We start from the raw sequence: 18,251 nt of genomic DNA, 5'->3' as shown, positions 1-18,251 counted from the left end.
TGTCGATCCAACCTCCGTCTTTTGCGCACACTCAAGACAACCACTGGTGTGAAGGAGGTAAATTACTTGCTAACTCAAAATGTTTATTATTAAACTTCATATGTGTAACCTCATAAGTCATGAGAATTGAATCTTGAGTCCTAATGAATGCTTAGCATTAAGTATTGACTCTTGATACGTGTTATGTGCCATGTCACATGTGTCAGGTGGATCCCTTTATCTTCGATAGGCTCCTTGCTCATACTAGTGATGTGGAGGCCCAGCTTCAGGAGGACCGGTTGCAAGACGAGCAGGAGGAGATATACCAAGAGCTCCACAGAGAGCTTGAGAGCATAGATCGCAGGGTTACACGAGCTATGAGTATTGTAGATGCTAATGCTCATGGAGCTTCTACTAGCAGTCCAGCGCCTACAGCATGGACGGGCCGCCGACCATATGGGCCTGCAGGGTGAGCATCTTATATATGCAGTAGATTCTTTGGCTCCTTTTCTTGCACACCTGTTTAACAGGGCACTAGCAGAGGGTTTGCCTGCGGAGTGGACGATGCACACCATTGTGCCGATTCACAAAACAGGGGATATGCTCGATCCCAGCAACTACAAGACGATTATGGTTGGCCACGTGATGGCCAAACTCTATGGTGCAGTGTTGGAGCAAGAGCTTAGCTTATATGCTAAGCGAGTATGTTTACGCTCATCAGGGCAGGCAGGCTTCAGGAGAGCTTTCTCTACCACTGACCATGTATTCACTTTGAGATGTATGATTGATCAGGCCAGAGTGAGGAAGAGAAAGCTCTATTGCTGCTTTGTGGATTTCTGCAAGGCATTTGACACAGTACCACGAGAGAGGCTCTTTCAGCGCCTGCAGTCTCTTGGCATACCAGCAGATATGACATGGGGCATCTATGCATTATATGAGCAGGTTTTTGGGCGAGTCAGATGTCCAGGAGGTATGTCCGAGACTATTGCTAGCACCATTGGTGTGAAGCAAGGATGCCCACTTTCCCCCACGCTATTTGGGTTATACATTGATGAGGTGGCTGGCTTCATTACACGGGGAGGTGGAGATGGAGTTGATTTAGCAGGTACCTCAGTACATATTATGCTTTATGCTGATGATATTGTATTAGCGTCTGAGTCTCCAGGAGGTCTACAGTAGCATCTACATGTACTCGTTGATTTCTGCACACAGAGGGGTCTTACTGTGAACCTTGGGAAAACCAAGGTTATGGTCTTTCATACATCGAGACAGGGCAGGAGTCAGCTGACATTCACTCTCGCAGGACGCCAGGTGGAGGTGGTGACATCATACCTGTACCTAGGGGTTACCTTCTCTGCAGCAGCCACACATATGAGTATCACTGATGATGGATTTATAGAGAGGCCTAGATACATGGAGGGCTTTTTACCACACGGCTCCCAAGTGGCTATTGGTCAGCTTAGAGTTTCATCACACCGATTGGAGATTGAGACTGGCAGAGCAACACGGATCCCCTGAGAGGAGAGGGTATGCAGATTGTGCAGAGAGGAGGTGGAGAGTGAGGAGCATTATGTATGCAGATGCAGAGCATATACAGCCATCAGAGAGAGATATCCCATTTTATTCAGAGAGCCACATTCCCTACGCCAGATCTTTGAGGCAGCAGACTAGTGCATACTGGGGAGATTCATTCTAGACATACAGCGCCACAGAGAGACATCATTACAGGCTCAGACAGCTCCAGAGGGGGGACGACAGACACAGATTACTACATTTTTTCAGAGATCCATCCCACTCCCAGCCCCTACACGGCACGGAATTACTCTCCAGAGAGCAGAGACTCAAAGCCCGCAGGAGACAGAGGACACCTGGCTTTCGGACACCACGCCTATACCAGAGAGAGATGACAGAGATCAGAGCTCAGTTTCACAGAGAGGGTGCGGAGTGACTGGCTCGCTTCAAAGCACACCCAGGCATGTTTTTCAGGGAGCTGTGGACACCCCCTTCATTGATGTATACCATTTTATACCCCCAGTATGGTACAGGATGGAGCTAGCTAGGTTGCATATCATGATTGTATACTCCATGCATATAGCTTTGCATTCTCCTAGTAGTAGAGCTCCATCCCCTTCACCACTCATTGTACTTATTGCACACCCAGATTTAGCTTTTTAGTTCAGTACTTTTTCATTTTGTTGGGATGACAAAGGATACCCCATACAGGTACACCGATTTGTCTCATAGGCCGAGTTCGGTTTTTTGGAAGATGTTAATAAAATCTTTCTTTCTTTCTTTCTTTCTTTCTCTCTCTCTTCTCCTCCACGGTCTACCCCTCCTCCTCTTTATTCTTTTCTTGCCTCCCAACTTTCTCTCCTTTTCTTCTCACCTCCTTCCCTTTTCTCCACTTCCCTTCCAACTTTTTTCTTTCCTCCTCTCTTTCTCTCCTTTTCTTGCCCAAATTTTGAAAATACCAAAAAAACTACTCCCAAAATCACTAATTTCATATCCACTAGTTCCAAAAAATGCATCTTCATCTTTTTGTTGGGTATGTTATAAATTTGGTATGTGTATATAAGAAGTGTCATTTCGAAACCTTTGCGTTTCGTCCAAAAGAGACGAAACGAAACCTTCGAAACAACGAAACAACAAAACGTTTCATGATACTATGGTCCGTTGTTTAATTATTTTATTTGATATTTGCATTTGCCATTGTCACTTGTGACTTGTAAGTTGTAAGTTGTAAGTTGTGCAAAATGGAAATTAAAGGTTGTATAGTATTAGGAAGTGCTTTAATGCTCATTGATGAATCTTCAAACTTCATATTTTAAAAGTTTATAAGTAAACTATAAATTTTGTATACATATATATTGGGAGCAACGTTCACTACGTTTGGAATATTTTCAGCACGTTTTCCAAACATACTAAATGTATCGTTCACTACGTTTGGAACCACCTTGCCAGGAAGAGCGTTTTATGAACCCTCCATAGGATGAGGGTTCTGCGGTCTTTACTGGCCAGCGGTCTAAAGGCCGTAACAACAACAACAATAAGGACAAAGGGAAGTCTTCATCGGAGAAGTCTTCTGAGAAGAAGCCCAATTCAGAGCATGATAATCTGAAGGCCGAGCGGACCTGTAGCAATTGTGGTGAGAAAGGCCACTATTAAGCAGAGTACTGAGAAGAATGTTAATTCTTCAGCTTTTGCTGCCAAGACTCTAGCTTTTGTGTACTTGGAGATTTTGGACACAGATGCTTCATCTTCTTCGAGTAGGGAGACAGTTGGTTTCACCACCAGGGTACTCGGGAGTGGATTCTCGATAGCGGTGCTTCTAGGCACATGACTCCTTCCCGAGAGTTATTACAAGATCTTAAACGGTAGTTAGGTTGCATTTTCATTGGCGACAATTCCACTATACCGATTCATAGTGGGTGCAAGATGGAGATTATTCCCGATGGCAAAGGGGGGAAGCATTCCTCTCGTGTTCTTTACGTCCCAACACTTGGTTTTCATCTATTGTTAGTGCATGAGGTTTGCAAGACTACCTTCCGGGTGGAGTTTGCGGAGCATGCTGTTGCTCTACGGAACAAAGAAACAAGTCAGGTTGTATGAGAAGGCAGAGTGGAGAATGGTATCTACAAACTCTAAGCACTCTCTTCTTTGATAGGCACTCAGATTAGTGACTTGTGGCACTTCTGTTTTGGCCACTTAAATGTGGATGCACTGTGACGAGCTTTCTCGGACCAGATGGTGGATGGCTTGCCAGATGTTGGCAGCAGGCAAGGATGCTGTAGTTCTTGCATTTGTGGTAAGCAGCACAGGAGATCTTTTCCGAAGCAGGCTACTAGGCGGGCTTCAAAACCTTTGGAGTTGATACACACTGACTTGTGTGGACCTATGCAGAGCCCATCCTTGGGAGGTTCTTTGTACTTTATGCTGCTTCTTGATGATTGTAGCATATTAACATGGGTTTATTTCCTTTCCCAGAAGGACCAAGCTTTTACTCGGTTCAAGGAGTGGCACGTTATAGTGGAGAAAGCGTCTAGATTGCAGATAAAGACTCTTCGGGCTAACAAAGGAGGAGAGTTCTCTTCTAATGCATTTGTGCAGTTTTGTGTGGAACATGGCATCAAGCGGGAATACAAGTTCGCCTTCAAAGAATGGAAGGGTTGAGCGAAAGAATTGGACCGTGGTGGAGATGGCGAGGACGATGCTTGAGCATCGTGATCTTCCTTGTCCACTTTGGGGAGAGGCTGTGGCTATGGCTGTCCATATCCTCAACCGATCTCCAACGACTTCAGTACCAAAGATGACTCCATTTGAAACCAAATGTCTCCCATTTCTGTGTGTTTGGGAGTGATGCATATGTTCACATTCCAAAGAAGCAAGAGGGGGAAGCTTGACTCGAAGTCCCAAAAGCTTGTATTTGTGGAATATAACTCCCTTTCTAAAGGATACAGGTTGTATGACCCGAGACAGAACGAGGTTGTTGTTAGCAAAGATATTGTCTTTGATGAGCATGTTCCAGCTTCCATTGTTGATGAGCCACCACTTCTTGGAGAACCAGATGAGTTTGAGGATGATTCCTAGTCTATTGTTCCAGCTAGATAGCCTCAATCAGTTGTAGAGGTTGAGCCCAAGGCTGGAGATGAGTCCCAACAACAACAAGAGGCTCCGCATTCTCTTCGAGTACCAAAGTGGTTGTTAGACACCCTTCAGAAGTCAGGTGTTACGGAGCTTCCCTCTGAGTGGACCACAGAGGACAGACCTTGAAGATCGCATAGAGAGTTCGTGAGTTGTGACAAAAGTCATTCAGCGGAGCTGTTACAGGTAAACTATGCTTTGATGTCTCGTATCATTCAGGACAAAGCGCCCACTTCCATGAAGGAAGCTCTTTCTCAGGAGACTTAGAGGAAAGCCATGCAAGTGGAACTAGATGCCATAGAGACGAATAAAACTTGGGAGTTGGTTCCAAGGCCGTTAAAACGGTTAGTCATTGGTGTTAAGTGGGTCTTTAAGACCAAGTATACGTCTGATGGGTCGGTGGACAAGCACAAAGCTCAACGGCTTCGCATCGACTATGAGGATACCTTTGCACCAACAACAAGGATGACCACGATTTGGACTGTTCTTGCCCTTGCCTCTTCTCAGTGGTGGCCCGTATATCATGTAAACTTTGCGTTCCTTAATGGTGACTTGTAGGAGGAGGTGTATGTTGAACAACCTCCAGGCTTTGAGGTTCCGGGATCAAAGGGGATTGTTTACAAGTTGTAGAAGGCCTTGTATGGTCTTAAGCAGGCTCCCAAGGCTTGGAATCAAAAGATTGATTCCTTCTTTTTACGAAAAGAATTTCAGAGATCAGTTACAGATCCTAACTTGTATCTCTTTCGGGAACGCGGTTTGGTCACGTTGATTATTCTTTATGTGGATGATCTCATTCTCACTGGCGGTCATGTGAAGCGCATAGCAATGACAAAGGCTGCCTTGTCAAAGGACTTTGAGATGACCGACTTAGGCGTACTCCATTTCTTCTTGGGATTGGAGATTTGGCAAACCCAGAGGGGATTCTTTCTCTCTCAACAGAGATGCGTTCATGAGTTGCTTGAGGCCTTTGGGATGGAGAATTGCAAGCCTATTGCTTCGTTGATGGACCCGAACACGAAGCTTATAGTGAATGATCCTTGTGAGTAGGTTGATGCCTCTCTGTATCGGAAGCTCGTTGGTTCATTTATTTAGTTGCTGAACACCAGATTGGACTTGAGCTTTCCGGTGGGATTGTTCAGCTCATTCATGCAAACACCTTTGAAGACTCATTGGGACGCAGGATTGCGGATCTTGCGGTATTTGCAAGGTACAAAGGATCTTGGACTCTTCTCTAACACTAGAGAGAGAACGACGGATGGAGTCCGACTCCAAGGTTGGAGTGACTCAGATTGGGGAGGAGATCCAGACACGACGAGATCTACATTAAGCTACGGATTTACCCTTGGCTCAGAAGCTATTTCATGGAGCAACAAGAGACAGCCAACTATTGCCTTGTCGTCTACAGAGGCAGAGTACCGGGCTGCTTGTGGTGTTGCTTGCGAGGTTGTGTGGCTGTGGAGGTTGCTTGGCGGGATTGGGTTTCCACAAAAGAAACCCACAGTCATCCAATGCGATAACCAGAGTTGTATAGGTATTGCTCAGAACCCGGTCTTCCATGCTCGGAACAAGCACATATAGATACAATATCACTTTGTTCATGAGAAGATTTTGGTTGGTGACATCTTGCTTGTTTATTGTTCGACGGACGACAATGCGGCGGACCTCTTCACGAAGTCTCTACCTCAAGCTACGCTCCGGCAGCACCTGGGTTGGTTCCACATTCAAGAGCTGAGAGGGGGTGTTAGCAGTCATCTCCTGTCTATATCATAGTGCTCACAGAGAGCCTTTGCTGAGGGTGTGCCTGCCCAGAGTATTTTCTCATTTTTTTCCATTTTTCCATGTATTTTTCCCATTTTTTACTGTCGTGGGACTGCTATTTGCGGGCCGACTTGGGTTGTACCTACCCGACTATTTTTTCACTGGCCGACTGCATGATTGCAGTTGTGGGCATGTCCGGCAGCCTGTCGGTTGTCTTTTTCCTGGCTGACTAGCATAGATGGGTGGTATAAATACCACCCATGGTCCCCCACACCTTTTTGTACCGGATCTTGTGTATAGAGCAAAGTTTATATAGCTTCTCTCTCCTCTCTCTTCTGCATTTTGTTCTCTACAGCAGTTGTCTCTTATTTCCGCCGTGCATTCTGACATATGTATATAAGTATATATGTGTATATATGTATATATATATATGTGTGTGTGTGAGTGGTGACAAGGAGTGTGTGTCGGAAGCTCGCGATCACGAAGATCTGTTGTTGACGCCAACTTCGCCTCTAGCAGAGCCAACTTCACCTCTGCGCAGCCCTGTCTATGCAATGTAGTCTTCTCTTCTATGCGCCATTTTCATTTTTAACATGTGAGTCCGACTTTGTGTCTCTGTTGTGCCTGTACAGGAGTTCGCTGCTTCTATTGAGGTTTATGACATGTCCCGTCTCTCTTCTATTGAGTCTTTCTGTGCCTTCATGTCTTCCCTGTTTTTTCTCGCTTTTTTCTTGTTGTTTTACCCTCTGCTTAGCTACTGTTTATCGCTCTTCTTTGTACAACCTTGTGTGTGTGTGTGTGTGTGTGTGAGGATCTGTGTACAGTGAATTGTGCAATCATGGCGGCTCTTTTTCGAAGTCAACAATCCATAACAATGAAGATGCTCGGTTCGTTTATGACATGCTGAATGAAGAGTTTGAATGTATTCAGAGAACCTGGGATAAGCCTATACCTACTCTCAAATACAAACTCAAGCTGCCTTGTGTGCTCTCACCAATCAGAAAATACTCGCAAAATGCAATCATAATGTTCTTTCCGGGTAGAATGCATAAGGCAAGTGATGTTGCACAGTGGCTTCAGTCTCTACTCGGTGGCAATTACATGGAGGGAGTGTATAACGCAGACAAAGGATTTTATGAAGTATTGCTCACCGAAAATCAATATAAGCTGCAGATGCTCTTGAAAAATCGCCATTGTACTTTGGAAATCAAATGGTGCATATCTTAGCGTGGACGGCCACTAAAAATTATCAAGGATTCATGAAAACATAGATGCATATCTTACCGTGGACGGCCACTAAAGATTATCAAGGATTCATCAAACATAGATGCCAAGTCTGGGTGGAAGTAGTCAACTTCCCCAATTACATGCGAGAGGATTTGCTCGGGCTTGCTGCTTCTCTTGGTACAATCATATGACCACCTCATCCTTCGGGTAATAGGAACAAGTTTTGTATACTTTGGGACACGAATCAACCCATGCCCTTGTCCATTGCAAAGGAAGTAGACGAGATTCATATGGGTGAAGCATACTATGAGTTGAAATGGGGTGTATTTGCTGGTGCATGCTACACGTGTGGTAAATTTGTATCTTCTACAGGCCATTGTATTTAATTGCAGCAACACTTCCTTGACAGTCTGTTTTAAAGGCACAAATCTAATTTAAGCTGTAAATGCAAGAAAAATACTGATGACCTACACGCCAGACACTGAAGATCGAAGGCCGCCACCTCGTAAAGCCTCTTCAATTGCGCAAAGTCCCGCTTTGCGATTGCTAGGAAAACCCAATACAGACAGCAATCGTAGCAATTTTGGGGGCAGCATTGAGATAGCTAAGCTGAAGCCACCAAATCCAAGCTTCACAGCACCAATATCATGTTCACTGCCAATTGAGTTGCCCTGTGTATATAAGCAGGTCAGTTACAGAACATGAAAAGCATATATTAGAAAAAAATAGCATCTCAACTTATCAAGGATACTGTGATCCATGCTCAAGATCTTTTGCAGGTTAACTACATTGCTTTGAAGTATACTGTTACAGTGTTTGTAACCACGAATTGCTCTCCGAATCAATAAGGCTGCCTGATAAATACCACACAACAACAAAGTCAAGGTGAGAACTTCCTACTCCGCTGAACCCAAACAGAAAGTGATAGCCACCCCCTGTGCTAAATAAAAACTCCTATCAGATTAGCAATGCTATCCTTGAAACAGAAAGAGGAGAGTTATAAGCAAACCTTGAAAAATGCTGCTAATGATTCTTCAAAGAAACAAAGCAGTGCTGATAGGTATGTAGCCTCAGCTTCAATGATCCGGCTGAGAACCAAAACCATTCGCAAAAACACAGAACCATCTAGCACGAAGTGAGTACTTAACAGGCTGGAACCACCAACAAGCATCCCAAACCAAAGAAACCAAACTCTTTAGAGTAAGCTTCCTTTAACTAGGTCATATCCTCTCTTTTTTCAAAGATAAAAGGATGCATCAAAAAAGGAACTACCCTCCCACCCAACAGGCACACATGCATGCACGAGAGAAAGAAAGAAAGAAAGATATATTAAGCGTCTACTAAAGACCCAATGGGCCTACGACACCAAAGTGATACAATAATGTCCATGGCATATCTCATCATGGAATGGAAAATAAAACAGAAAGAAAACATAAACATAGCTATCTCACTGGGGTGATACAAAACTGTCCATGGAAACTCATCATGGAATATTAAGAACATAGAAACATGAGAGCAACATCAGCTGCGAGTAGATGGTATACCACTCTCCAAAATATCAAGCATGGGGCTAATGAGTATGGCCGAGAGGTCTCCCTCAGCTATGTCACGTGGAAAGGTAGCTCGATGGCGGTGGAGCATGTCCTGGATCTAGAGCTAATGAGGTGATCATGGCCAACGCAGGGGGGGGGGGGGGGGGGGGGGGGTTGGGGGGGGGGGGGGGCACACTAGTGTGCAGAGGCTCGGTCCGAGGTAGCTCCTCTCAGGCGAGGTAGCTCCAAAGCAGCTCGTGGAGGGTCCACAAGATCCACTATGTCGGTGTCCTCCACCTCCTAGGTCCGGAAGAAATTGGTGATGGTTGGCTGGCGAGGGAGGGGGCGGGCGGGCGGGTGGGGCCGAGGCTCTCTCAAGAAGGTGTCCTTGTGTCTGCGGAGCTCAAGCAGGAAGAGGCCCAAGCAATGCTGGTCTTGGAAGTCAATGATCCTGGAGAGTGGACCGAATCCCTCACGAAATAGACAGTGAAACCTCCTGCGGATCTCATAGTATACTGGGCAGCGGCATATGTAATGCTCCTCCGTCTCAACCTCTGTGTGACATAGTCGGCAGATCCTCTCCTCTTTGGGTCTCCGTATGAGCATCCTGGCTCTGAAGATGAGCTCAGCTCTACCTGTCTCCACTCTGAAGCGGTGGGATGAAACCCGTATCTGGCCAATCGCAATTTGCATGATGGCATGGGACATGTGAACACTCAAGTAGCCCGGCTACTGGATGAATCCATCCTCAATGAGTGTGAGGAAGTGATCTTTGTAGAAGTGCATCTTCGTGGGGAGCTCCAGAGGTGTGATCCATGTGCAATGTGTGTAGAGGCTGAGAAGATCTAACTGGATAACCCGGTTGGTGTCCTCATGAGACAGTCGGAGAAAAGGGGAGTCCAAACTGTACTGAAGGGGGGGGGGGGAGGCGGTCCATGTAGAGCCCATATACTGAGAACCAAGTGGAAACTAGTGCATACCATACTCCAGAGTGGCCCTCAAGTGCTAGCTGTCTGGAGGACTCCAGGGCAAGCCTCGGGTACCTGTAGGGATCCATGTGACTGATGCGATGGAGGTATGTGACTGTCTGGAAGAGTCCATCCACTACCATTGGGGCTGCAGCAAACTCTACCTAGATAATCTGGTGTGGGACTGATGGTTTGATGCGGATCATACGGGAGAACATCATGACCTGGTGTTGGAAATGTGGTGCCAAGATGCTCAAGTTCTTGTACTAAGGGAGGGTGTGAAGAGAGCATGTGAATCCACTCCTAGATGGTGGAAATGAGATATTATCAATGTGTGTGGAGGATAGAGATGATAAGGTGGCAGCATTTGAAACCACATGGTTTGTATTCCTTTGGCTATATCTAGAGCCACAATCTAATGAAGAAGAACACACTTTTGCCTTATCCAAGTCGTGATCACTTGCTTATGCACTAACAACCATCATTAACACACTAATCCTTTCTCTCTCATGCACTAAACAATGCCTTTTCTCACATATCATCCACCATAGCCTTCATCTTGCACTTGTCTTGAGCTCCCAAATCTTGCTTTTTAAGTTGGTATCAGAGCATTTAGATCCTAGGACCTCACTTCAGCTTCCCTCATCCATCTCCTTGAGTCACTTAACCGAATCCTCCACTAATCATCTCATAATCCTAATCTTATCCATTTCAAGCTTCCATGGAAGCTTGACCACCTACTGGTCTTTTGGTCATAGCCAGAGCTGCAGTCCACCTTTTTCACATATTTTTGATGCAAAATCTTCCCAATTGATAGGCACACAGTTGCCCTAACAAGCCGGCCGACATTGTGGAGCATAATTGGTAGAATCGACGGAGATGTATCACGCTTACTGCACTGCACCATTTCACCTCCTACAGGCTGTAGACGGGGAGATGTCCTAATTCCTCCTACAGAGAGGGTCGTCCTAAAGTTCTATAGAGACTCACCAAAGGGTTTCTCAAATGACGCAAGGAGCTGGTCACACCAACTGAAAAAACAGAGGATACCCCAGCTGCCATAGCCAAAATCTTGAGGTATTGTGAAGAAGCTCGATTAAAAATCCTAATCACAATACTTAAGAGCTAATCCAGACATAAGTACAAGTTTTTTTGAGTCATTCTAAAGTGTTTGGTGGAAGGCTTGCTCAAATATCCCTTTGTATCCATGTACTCATGAGAAATCATCTTTAAATTGCCTTGTAATGCCTAGCTCTCACTAGTGAATCTCGTCCATAGTTGTGACGAGGCGCGCCTCTAACAGTTCGAGGCGTACGACCTTTTTTTTTTTTTTTTTTTGCTGGTGTGAGTCTTTAGATAGGGGCTTTAAGGGCCCAAGGCAGCCCCTCTCACACACACACTCTCTCCCTCATTCTCTCCCTCCCTCCCTTGAGCCTTTCTCAAGACCCAAAGTTCAAACTTCAAACTTCAAACACACTAGGATGATGATGTTTTTTATACCCACTTTTGGAGCTCTCTCTATACTCTACTGGTTCATTTCATTTTACTTTGTACCCTTGAATCTTGATGATGTATCCAGATGATGAGGATGGACTATTTTGGTCTCATAGGTCATTTTCGCCTTTTGCAGACGTTTAATACAACTTTCTTTCTTTCACACACACACTCTCTCTCCCTCTCTCATACACACCCTCCCTCAAGGCTCATACACACACTCTAGTCTCTCTCTCTCTCTCTCTCTCTCTCTCTCTCAACTTTCACTATATATATTATATCTATCTATCATATATATATTATATATATATATATAATATATAATATAATATAATATATAATATAATATAATATAATATATATAATATAATATATAATATATAATATAATATATATATATATATATATATATATATATATATATATATATATATAACAGACGCCTCTAACGTCTCTAAAAAATACGAGTCTTTCGAGGCGCGTACCATACCCACCTCGTACCAAATGCCTCTGACGCCTCTAACAACCTTGATCCCGTCATGTGTGTTGTGAATCCCATCATTGATGTGTATGCTACCAAGTTGAGGCATCCTGCAAATCAGTAAGGAATGTGGCATGCATGTAAGTGTCTTCTACATTAAGGCAAGGTGGTGTAGATTTATTCATAAGTCTCATTGAGCCCAACCATCGTAAAGGGTAGACACTGCCAGTTGTACCACCACATAGAAGTGGGCATTGGTAAGACCCCCTATTCACCATGGCCCAAGATGAAATTGTCAAGTTTAGTGGTATGGGATTTCACACATGGCAGTCAAAGATCATGTATGCACTCATGAAAAAAAATCTATGGGGAATAATTCAAGGGAGGGATACTCAAGCAAGCATGGGAAGCACATGGAATGAGAAAAATGAGAGAGCCTTGGGACTCATAGCACTTGCATTAGATGATGAGACGATTCATCATATCACTGGGATTGAGAAGGCCAAGGAGGCATGGGAAGAGCTAAACACATTGTTTGGTACACAAGCAAAGCACTCCAAAGTTTACTTGCTCATGCAATTGTATCAACTCAACCTAGGTAATAGTCTTGATCTAACAAGCCACATCAATAAGTATAAAAGTATCAAACAACAACTTGCTACCATTGGTAAAGTACTTGATGATGATGAAGCTAAAGCTATTTTGCTTGCTAGTTGTGAAAGGAAAGACAAGTATGCCAACATAGTTGAAATCTTGTCTAACAACTCTAACTTAACCTTAAATGATGTACAAGCTTCATTGCTTGAACATGAGCAAAAGATGAAAAGCAAGTATGAAAATGGAGCGTCCTCATCAAGGGACTTGGCACTCTATGATGGTAAAAGGGAATTTCAGCCTAGATGCAATCATCGTGACAAGTTGGGTCACACAATTAACACATGCAAGTTCAAGAACAAACCAAAGCTTGAATGTACCATGTGGGGCAAGCTCGGACACACGGAGAGGAGCTGTTGGTCAAAGAATCAACCTTAACAAGCGAATGTGGTAGAAGCCTCCGATCCAAGGGAGGACACTGAAAGACTTTTTTGAAGCTATGGAATCTCACCTACCCCTTGTACTTTTTGTATTGTCTCTACCCGGCTGCTGGCACCGATGATAGAGTCATGGTAGATTGTTGTAAGGCAAAGATGCCTAGTTTATGTGTAAGGCCAAGATGCCTAGTTATGTGAGAGGCCAAGATTTCTGGTTAGGCCTAGATGCCTAAGTTGTGTATCTCTCACCCAAGTGTCCAAGATGGCACCAAAGGGGAGTGTTGGAAATGTGGTGCCAAGATGCTCAAGTTCTTGTACTAAGGGGGGGGTGTGAAGAGAGCATGTGAATCCACTCCTAGATGGTGGAGATGAGATATTACAAATGTGTGTGGTGGATAGAGATGATGAGGTGACATCATTTGAAACCACATGGTTTGTATTCCTCTGGCTATATCTAGAGCCACAATCTAATGAAGAAGAACACACTTTTGCCTTATCCAAGTCGTGATCACTTGCTTATGCACTAACACCATCATTAACACACTAATCCTTTCTCTCTCATGTACTTAACAACGCCTTTTCTCACATATCATCCACCATAGCCTTCATCTTGCACTTGTCTTCAGCTCCCAAATCTTGTTTTTAAAGTCCTGGGGTCTCTCAACTCGCTGCCAATCTCATTGGATAAATCTAGCCCCCAAAAGGTTGCTCCATACATCAAGGCTGGTGTGACGCTCGTGTGACGAGGGTCAAAAAGCCAGCCCTTCGTCTTGGGCTCCTGGAAATGTGCCTGGAAGCACTCATTGCCGCTCAAGTAAGCTCAAGGCTACATATCTCCGTGTCACTCTGGCATGTGCTGTAGGAACCATGGTAAAGCATGGACCACTAAAAGTAACCCCAAGGTAGACATAGGGTGAGAAAATCTCCACAGGATCCCCTCTATATGTGAAGCTCGATCTGGATGTGAAGGGGCGAGAGGTATTGAAGACCATTACCTTGGTTTTACCATGGTTAAGAGAGAGGTCCTGCTAAGTGCAAAAGTCATGTAAGGCATCCAACTGTCTCTGAAGCCCTTCGGCTAAGTCTGAGAGGAGGACAATGTCATCTGCATAAAGTAGTATGGGGATCAATATTCCTACCAGTGTGGGACCAGCCCCGCCTAATCCATCAATGAAGCAAGAGAGAGAGAGAGAAGAAGAAGAAAGAAAGCTATATTAACGTCTAGAAAAGGCCAAAATGAACTGTGAGACCAAAAGGATTACATCATGTCCATGGAATACATACATCATGGGTACTAAAATGAAATGAAAGAAAATGACAAAGCTAAAACGCTAGAGCTGATCCATGTACAAAAAGCATAGGCTCACATATCATCCTAAGATAACCCACATGGGACACTGCAACATGGCACTCAGAGTGGTAAAGCTTAGCTGGTGTGAGGAAGTCTTGCGATGGTGTAAAATGATGGCCCTGATCCTCCTATGGTGACATGGGCATGGGCGGGGGCCTCCGGATCAAGGTCATCAACCTCTCCATAGCTCAGTGGCTCTGTCCAGTGTCACTCCTCTCGGTTGGGCTCCTACATCAGCCTAGGGTCCAATTAGGGTGGGTGGGTCTACCCTTGGAGCTCGAGTCTAGAAGAAATCGGTGAGAGCTCTCTGCGCTGGTCCTCGGGTAGGTGCTGCTGATTTGGGCCGCAATAGTGACTCCCTATGTTTGCGAAGCTCCGGAAAGAAAAGCCCTAGGCATCTCTGATCTAGGAGGCCCATGATCCTAGAGAGTGGTCGAAACCCGTCTCGAAAGAGGCAATGGAATCTCCCCCTGGGCATATGTTGTGCTCCTCCGTCTTGGCCTTTGTATGGCAAAGTTGACACATCCTATCCTCTGATGCAGCCGTCCCTGGTCAATATCTGGTTGTCTCCACTCTCAACTGGTGGGATGAGGTGCGGATCTAGCCAATCGCGCATCTCACTCCAAATGACAGATGTGTGTCCATGTCGCATGAGCGTAAGATAAAGCTATCCATGCCTTGTCGATATATATCTGCCACATATTATCTCTAACAACTCTATGTTTATTTCACGTGGAAGTGCTTTATGGGACACTGCATTCTGCATAATACTGTAGTGGTAGCATGCATCGAGAGAGAGCTCATGTGAAGTCATCCACATTGTAAAATGAGCACACTGAAAATCTTCTACCCGCTGCGAGCCTAGGTGCATAGATAATGTGAAAGCAAGCCATGGTAACCATTTTCTGAGATCAGGCTGTCTCCAAGGCTTTGCATCCTAAATATGTATGTGACCAACAGAAATGAGGCATCTATGTGAATGGGGCGGGCTGTAAACTCTATAAGAATAATGTGTGGGATAAGATGGTTTACTTTGTACAAATCATGAGGGCATCATGACTTTTAGTCTTTCTTCTTGGCTTGTGGGTATTACATCTGCCACATATTATCTCGAATAAATCCATATTCATTTCACGTGGAAGTGGTTTATGGGACACTGCATTATGCATAATACTGTAGTTGTAGCAGAGCTCATGTGTAGTCATCCACATCATAAAATGAGCACACCGACAATCTTCTACCTGCTGCAAGTGTAGGTGTGTAGATAATGTGAAAGCAAGCCATGGTAGCCATTTTCTGCGATCAGGCTGTCTCTAAGGCTTTGCATCCTCAATACAGAAATGGGGCATCTATGTGAATGGGGCGGATTGTAAACTCTAAGAATAATGTGTGCGATAAGATGGTTTACTTTCTAAGAATCATGAGAGCATCATGACTTGTAGTCTCTCTTCTTGGCTCCATTTTGAAGGTGTGAGGTCTATTGCCCAAAACGATGTCCCATACATCATTGCTGATCTTTTTTTTTTTTTCCAAGAAAAGATCCTTTCATTAGTTATATAAAAATGCCCGTAGGGCTACAAAAGATCTCTCCTGCTCCTAAGAGAGATAGAGCAGCGAATACATCATGGCAGCCCGGGGGACTCTCCCTAGGTGCTGCAAAATACAAGCATCAGTACAAAGAACTGAGCGACTAAATCATACAATAGGGGGGGGGAAGAGCCAAACAGGTGGCCTGTAGTGCCAACGGGGGGATCCCGTGTGTAAGGTGTAGAAAGGGCCACAGCGCCAAGTGGTGTGAAAGGCCTGGCGCTGTAAGATCGCCTCATCCGAGTCTCCCCGGATGCGGTCGTATTGTCCTCGCAGGGTGTGGATCAACTCCTGCCAAATTCCCTGTACAGTCTCTGCTGGTGGCTCCAATCTCCCCTCAAAGGCCGTAAAGCACCGGGCCCTCCAGGTGAACCAGATGGTGAGGCTGCTGAGGAGCTCCCATCGTAAATCCCTCTCCTGTGTCCAGCTGGCGGACGAGAAATCCGGTGCCGGAACCAGGCGAGGCTGGCCCCTAATAAATCTGATGGCCTGACTGCCCTGCTCCATCTCATAGCCCATAGCAGGCCCTGACGAGGTCGACCAAGCAGCGGCACCCCACGTAAACATACCCTCTGGAGAGAGGGGGGCCAGAATACGCAGCATCCGCAGCCAAATCTGCTGTGCCTGAGGGCAGTCCCACAGGCAGTGTCTCTGTGTCTCCATAGGGTGGCCGCATCGGACGCAAGCCGCCGGAAGACTGCTGTAAACAAGCCAAGTGCCAACTGCTGAGCCCCTGTGGGCGACCAACCACTGAAAAGCCGAGATCCTGCGGGCCTGCCGACTAGCCCAGAGCCGAGCCCAGAAATCCTCCAGAAACTCCTGTGAGAGTCCCTGTAGTCGCCAATGCCCCGCTGCCGCTGGAGAAACCATCCTCCTCGCCGTCAAAATATGCCGTCCCAGCCAAACAGTATACTGGAAAAAGGTGATCTCTGTGGCCTCAAGGGATGCATAAGGATCATGCCACTCGTACTCCCCGGGGTCCCACTATAGCCGGGCCAAGGGGCGCGCTGCATATGCCCATATGCGCCAATCCGGGAGCACCTCAGCAGGGTCGGGGTCAATATGCCACTTCTGAGAAGCGGCGGCCACTACCCGAATCCTCTGAAAGGTGCACTCTGCAACCAAAGGCGACTCCACCTCCACTCTCTGGAGTCTGCCCTCATCCTGAATCTCATAGTAGAGGCATCTGCCATCCTCAGTGCTAGCTCTGACAGCAATCAGGATCTCCAACTGTGTAAAGGCTCCCATCCACCATGGGGCCACTGGCTCGAGAGGCGTGAACCACTCCTCTGTGAGTGCCTCCTGTATATCATCCCTCATAATCAACCCCCCTCTGAAGTGACTCAACCTCTCCACCTGGATCTCCTCTGGTAGACTGCAGAAAGCCTGCCAGTCTCCAAAACTACGAGCTGGGCCTGCCGCTAAAGGTCCCCAGGCTAGACGAGGCCGAGAACCCAGCATATGACCCTGCTCCGTGCGAACCGCTGGGCTCCAGATGAGCGGCTGCCTGGCCCGCTCCTCAACACAGGAAGGAGGCCGCTGAGAGAGCCCCGATCTCAGCAGCTCCCAAGCTCTCAGGATACTCAAAGCAAATCTGTCCTCCCAACCTCTACTGAGGCCTGTCCTCCTCATCTCTATGAAGATCCAGCGAATCTCTGGTGCCCAAGTACCCCCTACTGGGGGCGCCCGAGCCTGCAGTCCGCTGCAAGAGGAGCTCTTTCCAAGGCTCAGCGCCTGGAAGCAACCCCCGAACAATGCCCAATAAGGCTCTACTTTGATCAACTGGATCTATAATGCCCAAACCGCCTTGAGCCAGCCGGAAGTGTAATAACTGCCCATGCAACCTTTGCTCGAGTTGGCTGACCGTCCCTCCCAGACCACAGAAAGTTCCTGATCAGCCTCTGTACCTGGCTGATGCAAGAGCTCCAGAAAATCTAGCAAGCCGTAATGTACCACATGGTCGCTAATAGCACCTGATTTGCCACCACCACCCTCCCAGCCAAGGATAGTCGAGCTGTACTCCAATACAATAGCTTCTTCCGAATGCTCAGAAGAAGCGGGGCAATCTGCTGCTCAGGTGACAAATCTAGGCCAATCTGGCATCCCAAATACCGCACTGCTGTGCCTGGAGGAATCCATCTAAAACCGGGGTCCGGGCTCCATGCCGGAGTGGGAGCACTACTGATCCAAAAGGCCACTGTC

General features: G+C 46.1%; 1 protein-coding gene across 2 annotated transcripts in view; it reads right to left on the bottom strand.

Moving 5' to 3' along the window:
• The window catches only part of LOC147624348 (uncharacterized), an 80,712-nt gene that overhangs the window by 29,025 nt on the left and 33,436 nt on the right, over window positions 1–18,251 (bottom strand). For both annotated transcript variants that reach the window (XM_086819330.1, XM_086819328.1), the window contains exons 4-6: window positions 8,615–8,693; window positions 8,394–8,459; window positions 8,077–8,276 (exon numbers count right to left, since the gene is read on the bottom strand). In XM_086819330.1, the coding sequence (XP_086675456.1) occupies window positions 8,077–8,276; window positions 8,394–8,459; window positions 8,615–8,693 (345 nt within the window). The remainder of the gene's footprint in view (window positions 1–8,076; window positions 8,277–8,393; window positions 8,460–8,614; window positions 8,694–18,251) is intronic.

This window comes from Cibotium barometz, chromosome 25, assembly GCF_041138505.1.
Source record: "Cibotium barometz isolate CiBa-2024 chromosome 25, ASM4113850v1, whole genome shotgun sequence".
NCBI lineage: Eukaryota > Viridiplantae > Streptophyta > Polypodiopsida > Cyatheales > Cibotiaceae > Cibotium > Cibotium barometz.
This window is presented reverse-complemented; position numbering and strand designations above follow the sequence as displayed.